The sequence below is a fragment of the Alligator sinensis genome, unplaced genomic scaffold (genome assembly GCF_000455745.1).
Source record: "Alligator sinensis unplaced genomic scaffold, ASM45574v1 scaffold336_1, whole genome shotgun sequence".
In the NCBI taxonomy this organism is placed as follows: Eukaryota; Metazoa; Chordata; order Crocodylia; family Alligatoridae; genus Alligator; species Alligator sinensis.
In genome coordinates, this window is record NW_005842917.1 from 269378 (window position 1) to 279294 (window position 9917).

Consider the following 9917-nt stretch of genomic DNA (forward strand, 5'->3'; position numbering starts at 1 on the left):
GTGGGGCTGGGTGCTGGCCCCTCCCAGCCACTGGGAGGAGGGGAAGAGCTGCAGTCCCAGCCCCGCCCACGCATATATTTATATCTATATACACTCTGCCCTGCCCCCCCACAAATTATTGGATGACCCCACGGAAATCGGAGCAGCTCGTGACAGGCGTGGAGGGGTGAGAAACCACTCTTGCCCCTCCCCCCCAGGGCAATTCCAGTTGTAGCAGCCCAGACAGGGCAGGTCCCCCTCAGGCTCCACCCCCTTTGTGACCCCCAGGCCCCAGCTTAGCGGGGGGGGGCCAGGCTGGGATCAGGCCTGTCCCCCGAGGGGGGCGTCCCCGGGGCCTGGGGACCGAGGGGGGGCCATCCGCCTGTGACACCTGTGGGGAGAGGGGACCAATCAGGAGGGGGGGGGAGAGGAAAGAAAAAGGAAAGGGGGCCAGTCGAGAAAGAGGGGACCAAATCAGAAAGAATCCGCAAGACTCCACCCACCTCATCACTGCCCCCTTCCTCCAGCCCAGGAAACCCTGCCCCCACCCTGGCCCCTCCCCCAACCCTGAGACCCCACCTCTGCCCACAAGCCCCTCCCCTCTCAGCTTGTCCCAATGTCCACCTACTCCTTTGCCAAGGAAATGCCACCCCCTTCCCACCTCCCCAGGTCCCTAAGTAACCTGCTGACCCCGGCCCTTCCCTCAGTGGTCCCTCCCCTTGCCACCAGCACGCACCGGCGGGCCGAAGTCGTAGCGGGGGGTCCGGAAGCTGCCCCCATAGCCGGGCCCTGGGGTCTTCAGCCTGGTGGTGAAGGGGCTGAAGGGGGATGAGGGGAAGAGCATGAATGGGGGACCCCCCAAAGTGGGGGAGGGGAGATGGGGGACACCCAGGGGACCCCCTGTGGGTGGATGGGGAACCCCAAAGGGAAGGGGAGGATGCAAATACATCTTGCTAGACCCCAAAGAAGATGAGGGAACTAGAGGTGCACCAGTAAATCTGTCTGATATCAGGTTGGCACTAACATGAGGGGAACTGTCTGCACTGGATGTAGCTGATAATGCCACGGATAAATGCCCTGTGCATGGGCTCAGCTGCAACACAGCACGCAGGTGTGAGGAGTGCAGCCCGGCAGCATGGAGAGCAGCGTCTGATGGGTAAGTCGGTTGTGGGGGAAGGGGCGAGGGGGGAAGGACGGGGCATGGGGCCGTATTTGAGGCTCCCACAGTGAGGAAGGGAGTGGGGCTGGGGCTGGGAAAGGTGCTGCACAGCCAGGTCAGGCGTGGGATGGAGCCTGAGTGATTTGTGTGAGGGGTGCGAGTGGGAGGCAGCTCCTCCTGCTACTTGACTCACAGGAGGGCATGGGGGGTGGTATGTGCCCCTGGATCTGCACATGGGGCATGGGCGGGCTGCTGCTGGGGGCTAGGGCAGGCCGGGTTCTTTCCAGTGCAGAGCTGGGTCAGGCTGCGCTCAGGGAGGGTGGCGGTGGTGAATTTTGGGGTGATTGAAGCCCCCTCCCCCCCCCCAGCCCCCTTCCAGCCCCGCCATCCGCCCCGAGCACAGCTTGGCCCAGCCCTGCACCGGGCAGCGCCTGGTGCAGCCCAGCTCCAGCCTGCACCAGCAGCCCACCCACCGCACATACAGGTCCAGGGGAGAATGCCCCCCCCCAATAAGTCACGGCTCCATCCTGTGCCTTGCCCCGACTGTGCAGTGTCTGCCCCTGCCCCACTCCCTTCTTCCCCACAGGGGCCTCAATCTTCCCCCCACATGCCCCTTCCCTCTTCCCCCACAACAGACTTACCAGCTGGACGTTGCTCTCCAAGCTGTCTGGCTGCATAATGAAATCCGATCAGTATCGGCCAAAACAGTTAGTTAAAAATTGGCCATTGCTATCAGCATAAAAATTCTCTACCTGTGCAACCCTAGAGGGAATCCCTTCATGGACTCCAAAGGGGGTGGGGGTGAAGAGGGGATAGGGGACCCTAAAAGGGAGAGGGGGTGGGGGGAACCTTTGAGGAGGCCCCAAATGGGAAAAGGGGATGGGGTGGCCCTAGCGGACCCCAAGGGAGAAGGCCCAGGATGAGGGGACCCCTTGATGGACCTCAAAAGGAGATTGAAGAGGGAATGGTGGGGACACCCTAAAATGGGGATGGGGAAGAACCCCCCCCACCAAAAAAAAAAAATCAGGAGACCCCTTGGTAAACTCTAAGGGAGAAAGTGGTGGATAAGGAGACCTCTGGAGGGACCCCAAATGGGGGGGGGAAGGTTTGAGAAGATCCCTGCATGGAGCCTAAGGGACAGGGGCTCCTTAGTGGACACCAAAAGATGATGGGGGGATGGAAAAACCCCTGGGTGAACCCTAAAAGAGATGGGGGAGATGCGCAGACCCCTCAATGGACCCCAAAAAGAACTGAGCGGGAGATGGGGGAAACCTAATAGACAGAAGGGGGGCGGGGGACCCTTCAGGGGACCCCAAAACAGGGTGGGAAGTTAAGAACTGAAGAGACCCCTAGGTAGAGCCAGGGAGAGAAGACAGGATGAGGGGGACCCTTAAGGGGGAAGGGAGGTGAGAGGACCTCTGGGGGACACTATAAGGGGGAAGGAAGATGAAGGGGACCCCTAAGTGAACCCCAAAAACAGCAAGATGGGAGTCCCCCACAGACCAGCCCCCAAACTCACCTGCCCCCCGTGGTGCCCGGCTTGCGGTATTCGAACTGCTTCATGTCCAGAGGATGCAACTGGGGAGTGGGGGGCGGGGAGACTGGTCAGGAGGGGCCCAAAACCTTTCCCAGCCCCCCTCAAACTGCCCCAGCCCTGCCTCCACCCCCTCTGCTCCCCAAATTCCCCCCCACAATCACCCCAAGCCCCCTAAACCCCAGCCTGATCTATCCCCAGACCTGCCCCCCACTTCCTTCCACTCAGCTGAAGCCTGCCCCTGCCCCACAGGCCTCCCTAGAACTATCCCTCCCGCCAAAAAACTCCCTCATCTGCCCCCACAAACCTGCCCCCACCCTTACACCCAACATCTTCCTTATAGCCCCACATTTACCCCTGCTCCCATAAGCCTCCCCAAAACAAGTCCACCCACACATTCACTCCCCAGCCTTGCCCTGGTACCTCGGCGCGCCCCACACCGGGTGGGAAGGGCCTCACGGCCGAGGGTACCAGGCGCCCAGGCGGTAACTGCCCTGGTGGGGGCCGCAGGGCCTGGGCTAGGGGCACCAGGGGCATGGGGGGTGGTGGTGGAGGCCCTGGTGCCGGCCCTCCTGAGCTGAAGTCCACCATGGGCAGCAACACCTGCATAGTGGGAGGAAGGCGGGGTTAGAGGAGGGGGTTCAGCCTGGAGGGGACAGGGCAGAGCAGGAGGCAGAGACTACCTGCTGGGTGGGGCCAGCCGGGGGCAGGAAGCTGCTCTGGCTGCCTTGGGGGAGGGCACCCGGGTAGAAGTCTGAGGGGGGTGTCAGTTCCTGCCGCACCTGGAGGTGGAGCCAGAGTCAGAGAAGGCGGAGTCAGAGGGTGAGGCCACTCCAAGCCTCACCCCACCCACAACCCAGTACCCTATAGAAGCTAGTAGCTCCAGCAGCCTTTGCCCTAGACTCCGCCCCCATGCAGCTGTTCTCCATCCCCTCCCTCTGCTCAAGCTCTACCACCTTCCCCAGACTCTGCCCTGCCAGCCACTTCACAGATCCATAAACCACCAAACAGCTCCACCCCTCACTGAGGCCCCACCTTCCCACCCCCATGCACGTGCAATGGTCCTGTCCATGTCCCAAACCCCACCCCTTTGAGCCCCTGCCCCCTTCCCATAACACAACAGCCTATAGCAATGCAACATCCAGTGGGCCTGTCCAGGCTCCACCCCCAAACCACATGGTCTCCTACAAAAATCACCCACCCCCAACAGCCCCACCTCCTTCCTCTGCCCCCCAAACTCCACCCCTTTCCCCAGGCTCCACCCACACCAACTACTCCCCCACAGAAGCCATCCAGACCCAATGGTCCTGCTCCTTGCCCCTCCCCCTTCTTGAAGCCCCACCCCTTTCCCCATAACCCAGCCTACTGAGTGACAACAGTGGCTCTACCCCCTTGCCTCAGGTTCCCTCCCCACCAACTGCCTGGTCCCTACATAAATCTCCCACACCCAATTACCCACTACCCTCACCTTAAGCTCTGCTCCCCCACCTATGGAAATCACCCACACCCAGTAACTTGGCACCCTCAGCCTAGGCTGCACCCCCAACCTTTACACTCCACCCACCTTAGACCAGGCCCTGCCCCAAACTCAAACTCCACACTTGGGACCAAATCCCACCCTCAAACTCTGCATACTATGCCCTAAGCCCCATCCCTCTAACCCAGACCCCGCCCCTCAGACCCCAAACTCTGCCCCCTGGAGACCTGACCTGGAGCAAGGGCTGCTCAGGGGGCAGCTGACTGCTGCAGAAGGGTGGGTTGTAGATGAAGGAGGGGGCGGGTGGGTAGAGCAGCCCAGCCCCTGGTAGCTTGGCCAGCTCAGGCCCTGGCAGGGCTGGGAACTCCATGAAAGGGCCCTTGAGTGGCAGCCCCGACAGCAGGGCCGAGCCAGGCAGCACTGGGGTGGGTGCCGAGGCGGGTGCTGGGCTGGGCTGGAGGTACAAGGGCTGCGACCTGCGGGAGTTGCACAGAAAGGTATTAGGTTGGGTGTAATGGGGACAGGGACTGCAGCTGGCTCTGTGGGGAGCTCTCACCTGTATGGGTTTAGCGATGGGGTGCCCGGGCGGAAACTGCTGCCACTTCCCAGCTGGGAGTCCACGGGGGCGCTGGACACCTGGGGGGGAGAGGGTGTCAGAACTGTAGCCAATAGGATCTAGAGATACCATAATTTCCCAACTATCATGTGCCACATATATATTCCCCACCAAATCAGGGACCTTACCTGAACCTGGTTGCTGTAGAAGAGCTCAGGATAGAGGCGCTGGTTTTGCCCCCTTTCACCTGGGTGGGGCAACAAGGACAAGCGAGATCGCAAAGGGTCAGGCTCAGCCCTCCCAAAACTGCCCTGCCCAAGTCATTTAACAACCCCCACGTTTGCCCAGCTACCCCACCCGCAGCTACCAGCCTACCTAACTAACCCTATGCCCCCTCACCAACCTGCCCCCAGCCACTCCCACAACCCCCCTGCTCCTACTCCTGCCAGCCTACCTCCGGGCTCACCCCTGACACAACCTACCCCCAGCCCTCTCATCTCTACCAATCTGATTCCAATCACCTCCACTGCCCCCCAACCCTGCCAACTTGCCCCCCAAACCCCATAAATGTATCCCAGCCACCCTCACAGCCCCCAAGCTTCCCCCACCCCTGCTTTCTGCCAACCTGCCACCTCCAGCCCCCACCTGAGAACGCTGGGGTCTCTGCGGGGAGTCCATGGGGCCCAGTGCCTGGGCCAGGAGCTGAGGCCTTGGGCTCACTGGGGGGTGCTAGGAGTTCCCAGTCACGGGGGCCAGAGTCCAGCTGGGTGGGCAAGAGCAGCAGGTGAGGAGAGAGGCTGGGGGAAACTGAGGAGTCCAGGGGCCAAGCAGGGTCCAGCCCCCACCCCACTCACCGTATCACCACTGGGTGGGACCAGGGTAGGACCAGGGGGTGGAGTCTCTTTGCTGGCTTTGCCTGTGTCGCTCGGCAGCAGCCGGAGATCCGTATCCTGCCAGGGGTGGGAAAGAAGCAGGTGGACCATGAGGGGAGGGACCCAGGTGCTGGGGCCTGGTCCCTGGGCCCCACACCCCTACTAGGGCATAAAGAGGACCCAAGTATCCAGGGTCATCAGCCCCCCAAACTCCAAAAGGAAAAAATAAAAATAAAAAATGCAGAACCCCAGGATCCCCAACCCCTGCCCCAGGAGAAGGGAACCCAGGCATCTGGGTTCCTTAGCGCCCCCGCACAGGAAATGAGAGCCCAGCTATCCTGGTGCTTGATCTCTCTAGAAGAGAACCCAGGCATCTGAGCTTCCCAATACGCACCCACCCCCAAAAAGAAAAGAACCCAGGCATCCGGGCCCCTCACCTTGTCGCTGACTCCAAATTGGATAGGGGGTGCTGAGGGCTCACGGGGGGGTGGAGCCTCGGGGGGCCCCACCCCTTCCCCGGCCTCCCGGGCTCGCTGTGACCGCTCTGTGCCGATGGGGTCGGGTGGGGGGTCACGGGGCAGGGCCTTGGTGGGGGGAAGGAAGGGGGACAGTTAGGACATGTCCCAGATGAAGGAGAGCAAGAAGAGGAGACAGATGTTCTATCCTGGTGCCCCTCTGTCTCCATAAACATCTCTCCCCAACCCTCACTGCTGTCCCCATTAGGACCCCACTGTAACCTCCCCGTCCAGCCCCATCATACCTTTTTGTCCCTGCCTGGCAGCCTCCGTCTCTGCTCTTTGGGCTCGGCCCCCTCTGGGCCGGGGGCCAGGGGGTCCCCGGGCCGTTTACCCCCCGGGCCGGCCTCAGGAGCCCCCTTAAGGCCCCCATCAGGGGAGCTGCGCTGGCTGCAGGCAGCTGAGGAGGCCTGCGAGTCGCTGCTCAGGTCCACACCGCTGTCTGACTGGCTCATCTAGGACAGAAGGGTCAGGTTATGGACATCATGAAGGGAGGGAGCACACCCCAGTGACCCCCTGGGGATACTCCAGCCCTTCACTGGCCCCAAATTTCACCTCGGTGCTGGCGATGTCTTCGAAGGCATTCAAGGGGTCAATCCAGGGCTCCACAGAGCCTGGGCGGTAGCTTTTCCTGGTGGCATCTGGGGAGGGGGGGCAGACAGAGTTAAGGGGATGGGGCAGGGGATGGGTTTTACTGCTCCCTCACCATGTCTGACCCAGATCTTGTAGCTCAAGGGGAATAAGGAGTGAACCCAGTTTGTCCCCAGATATGTCCGCACTCCTGCAGCTGCCTGGTCCATCCTCATTAATGCTTTCCTGCCCATTTTCATCAGAATCCCATGGCTCCTTGGTCTGTCTCATTAGGGGCCCCTGAGGCCACCAAGGTCATCTGACCCATCCCCATAAATGGCCCCCCATGGCTGCCTGGTCCATCCCAAAAAACAACACCTGCCTGTCCTTATAAAAAGCCCCTGCCCCAGGCTGCCCAGTCAGTCCCCATAAAGAGCCCCCCACCCCCGTAGGAGCTCCTTCCCAGTTCTGGACATTTACTGGTCTGCAGGCGGCTCCAGATCTGGGGTGCCAGCCCCTCGGCTGAGGCCCCGCGGCCTCTCTGTTCTGGGCCGGGAGGATCCGGTTTGGTCTCGGGAAACACAGAGCCGTGGGGATAGCCCAGGGGGTCCTGGAATGAAAGCGTGACTGACTGGCACCTGTGGACAGCATGAATCCCTCCCCCATGACCCCCTTGAGCCCCCCAGGTCCCCCAACTCCCTTAACCTCACCTCAGGCTTGGCTGGCGGGTGCCGGGGCTTGGCTAGGAGGCTGCTAACCCCAGCAGGGTCACGCAGGGGGCCAGAGCGCAGCAGCTGTGGCTTGTCCAGGAACCGAGAGTCTGAGATTGGGAGAGGAGAATGGAAATGAAGTCATGTCAACCCCAGGCTTGACGAGGGTGGGGGTCTGGCTCCTTCACAGGATGCAGGATCCCATCCCATGGCTGGTACTGGCCTCATCTGCCCCCCACCCCCCAGGGTGGCTGGGGGCAAGGGGAGCTGCTTGGCTCCTCCAAGGCATACTAGCCCTTGCATCCCTTGGTTGTCAGTGGAGAAGAGAGAAAGGTGGTGTATTACCTGTGCTGATGCCCCTGCTGCCCCTCTCAAAGTGCCCCAGGGGCAGCGTGGGGCCGCCAGGGGGGGCAGTGGTGGCAGGGGCAAAGGGTGGCCCCGGAGAGGTGGTGGTGGCAGGTGGGGCAGGGGCCTTGGCGCGGGTGCCATGGCGGGCACCAAGCTCAGCCAGGGCCTGCTGGATGCCGGCCGGGTCGCTGGGAATGACGCGGTCCAAGCAATATACGGCATTGGGGGCCGGTGCCAGGCCCAGGCCTGGGGAGTGGTCCTCAGCCGGGCGCCTGGGGGGGGGGGGGGAAGGGGTCAGGGCTGGGCCCCCTCACCCCCAGGTCCCTGCCTCACCCCAGTTCTGCCCCCTGTCTGACCCTGATGTTACACCCCTGCAGCCCCTCTCAAGATGGGCATCTCCTTGCTGGGCATCACTGGTGCCCCCGTAAGTGCCTTCGCCCACACAGTGGGCATCAGCCCTGCCCTGTTCTGTCCCCATTAGCGCTCCCTCCACTTAGAACGCCCTGTCTGGCCCAATTAGCACTGCCCCGTTAGCCACCCCCTAGGCCCAATTCAGACCTAGTCTGTCCTCATTAGCACCACCCCCCCTCAGTCTGCTGCACCTGTCCCCAATAAATGCCTGCATCCATCCTGGTCTATCCCCATAAATGCTCCCCACATCCAGCCCTGTCCATCCTAATCAAGACTCTCCTTCATCCCAATGAACAACCCCCACAAATGGTTCCCTTGAATGCCCCCCCAAACCAATCTCAGTCTGCCCCTATTAACATGCCCCAACCACCCCAGTCCACCCATATTAATGCCCCTCCAGCATCCCAACAGGATGGCCTCTGACATCTCCAGAATACAGGACAGCTCCTCGGTGAGGGAAAGTCCAGTATAAAATAGAACAAACGGCCACCTTATATCCCAGGCTGCCCTCCTTAACACCTCCCTACAGGCTCCCCATCCATCCCTCCTACCCTCTACCCATCCATCTCAGTCTGTCACCATTTACTTCCCCACAACTGTTGGGAGGGAGGAAGGGAGGAGCATTCACAGGGACAGATCAAACTTTAATAGGCCCGACTGTTCCTATTAATACCTCCTGGCCCCAATAATCCCTTCTATTCTGTCCCTATAAACAGCCCCCCATCCAGCCCAGTTCATCCCCATTAATGCCCCCCAATCTACAAAGGTCCATCCCATTAAAAGTGCCCCCATCCACACCCTGGTCTGTTCCATATTTGGGTCCCCCATCCACCCTGGTCCAACTCCATTAACTTTCCTCCATTCCTTCTTGGTCTGCCTTCATTAGTGCCCCCCCATCTCCCCCCATCCACCCCAGTCCCATTCACCCCATCCCCGCCAGGGCCTCACCCACGGTTCTTGGGCGAGGGCCAGCTCCTCTTGTCTCCTCTCCCTCCTCCAGGCCCTCCACAGCCTCCAGCCCTGCCCCCGCCAGGTCCGGGCCCTGAGCGCCTGTTCTGTCGCTCCATGCCGGGGCGCTGGCTAGAAAAGCTGCGCTTGGACATCTCCTTACGCTGGGCCAGGCTCAGGTCAGCACCGGGTGCCCGGGCTCCAGGGGCAGGCCCGATGGTGCCCCCGCCTCCCCCACTGGGCCCCGAATTCCCCTTGAAGGTCTGAGCTGGAGGCCCTCCAGGAGCCGGGTCTTTCTCAGCGCCTCCGCGGCGCTCAGCAAAGTCACTGCTCTCTGAGGCTGTTTCCCACTCCTCATTGGCCTGGTCCGAGTTCTGGTTGGAGAGATCGGGGGATTTGGCCCGGCGAGCAGCAGCATTTTTGGCCACCATGGCTGCCACCGCCACCTCCTCAACCGGAGGCCCGGAAACAGGGGCTGGTGCCGGGGGGTAAGGGTGCCCCCCAGTCCCATTAAGCCTGGCTGCGTTCTCTCTCTCCTGCTTCAGTCGCCGGAACCGGGGGGGCTTGTCCTGCTGCTGGGATCTCCCATGACGTCTTCTCCGGGGCGGGCGCTCAAAGCCAGGGCCTGGTGGTGGCCCCACCATCTTTGCAAGGTCTTCAGGAGCCTTGTCCTTGTCAGGTGGTGATGGATCTTTACCAGGCTTGATCTTGGTTCCTGCAGGGCTCCAGGCTCCACCAGGAGGGGGCCGCCCACCACCACCGCCTCGGCCCCGGCGTGAGGGGACACCACGGGGTGTGAAGACACGCCCACCACGGCTGCCACCCCCCCCTGAGAGGC

The 9917-nt window shown here is 61.8% G+C and overlaps 1 protein-coding gene across 1 annotated transcript in view; it reads right to left on the reverse strand.

The window, feature by feature from the left end:
- Positions 1-238: 238 nt before the first annotated feature.
- The window catches only part of PRRC2A (proline rich coiled-coil 2A), a 21731-nt gene continuing 12052 nt past the window's right edge, over positions 239-9917 (reverse strand). The window contains 17 exon segments of the mRNA XM_025192353.1: positions 239-370; positions 716-797; positions 2658-2716; positions 3096-3275; positions 3356-3454; positions 4382-4625; positions 4706-4785; positions 4894-4952; positions 5351-5468; positions 5560-5655; positions 6015-6161; positions 6338-6547; positions 6648-6733; positions 7143-7272; positions 7373-7482; positions 7718-7992; positions 9080-9911. Of these exon segments, the coding sequence (XP_025048138.1) occupies positions 239-370; positions 716-797; positions 2658-2716; positions 3096-3275; positions 3356-3454; positions 4382-4625; positions 4706-4785; positions 4894-4952; positions 5351-5468; positions 5560-5655; positions 6015-6161; positions 6338-6547; positions 6648-6733; positions 7143-7272; positions 7373-7482; positions 7718-7992; positions 9080-9911 (2939 nt within the window).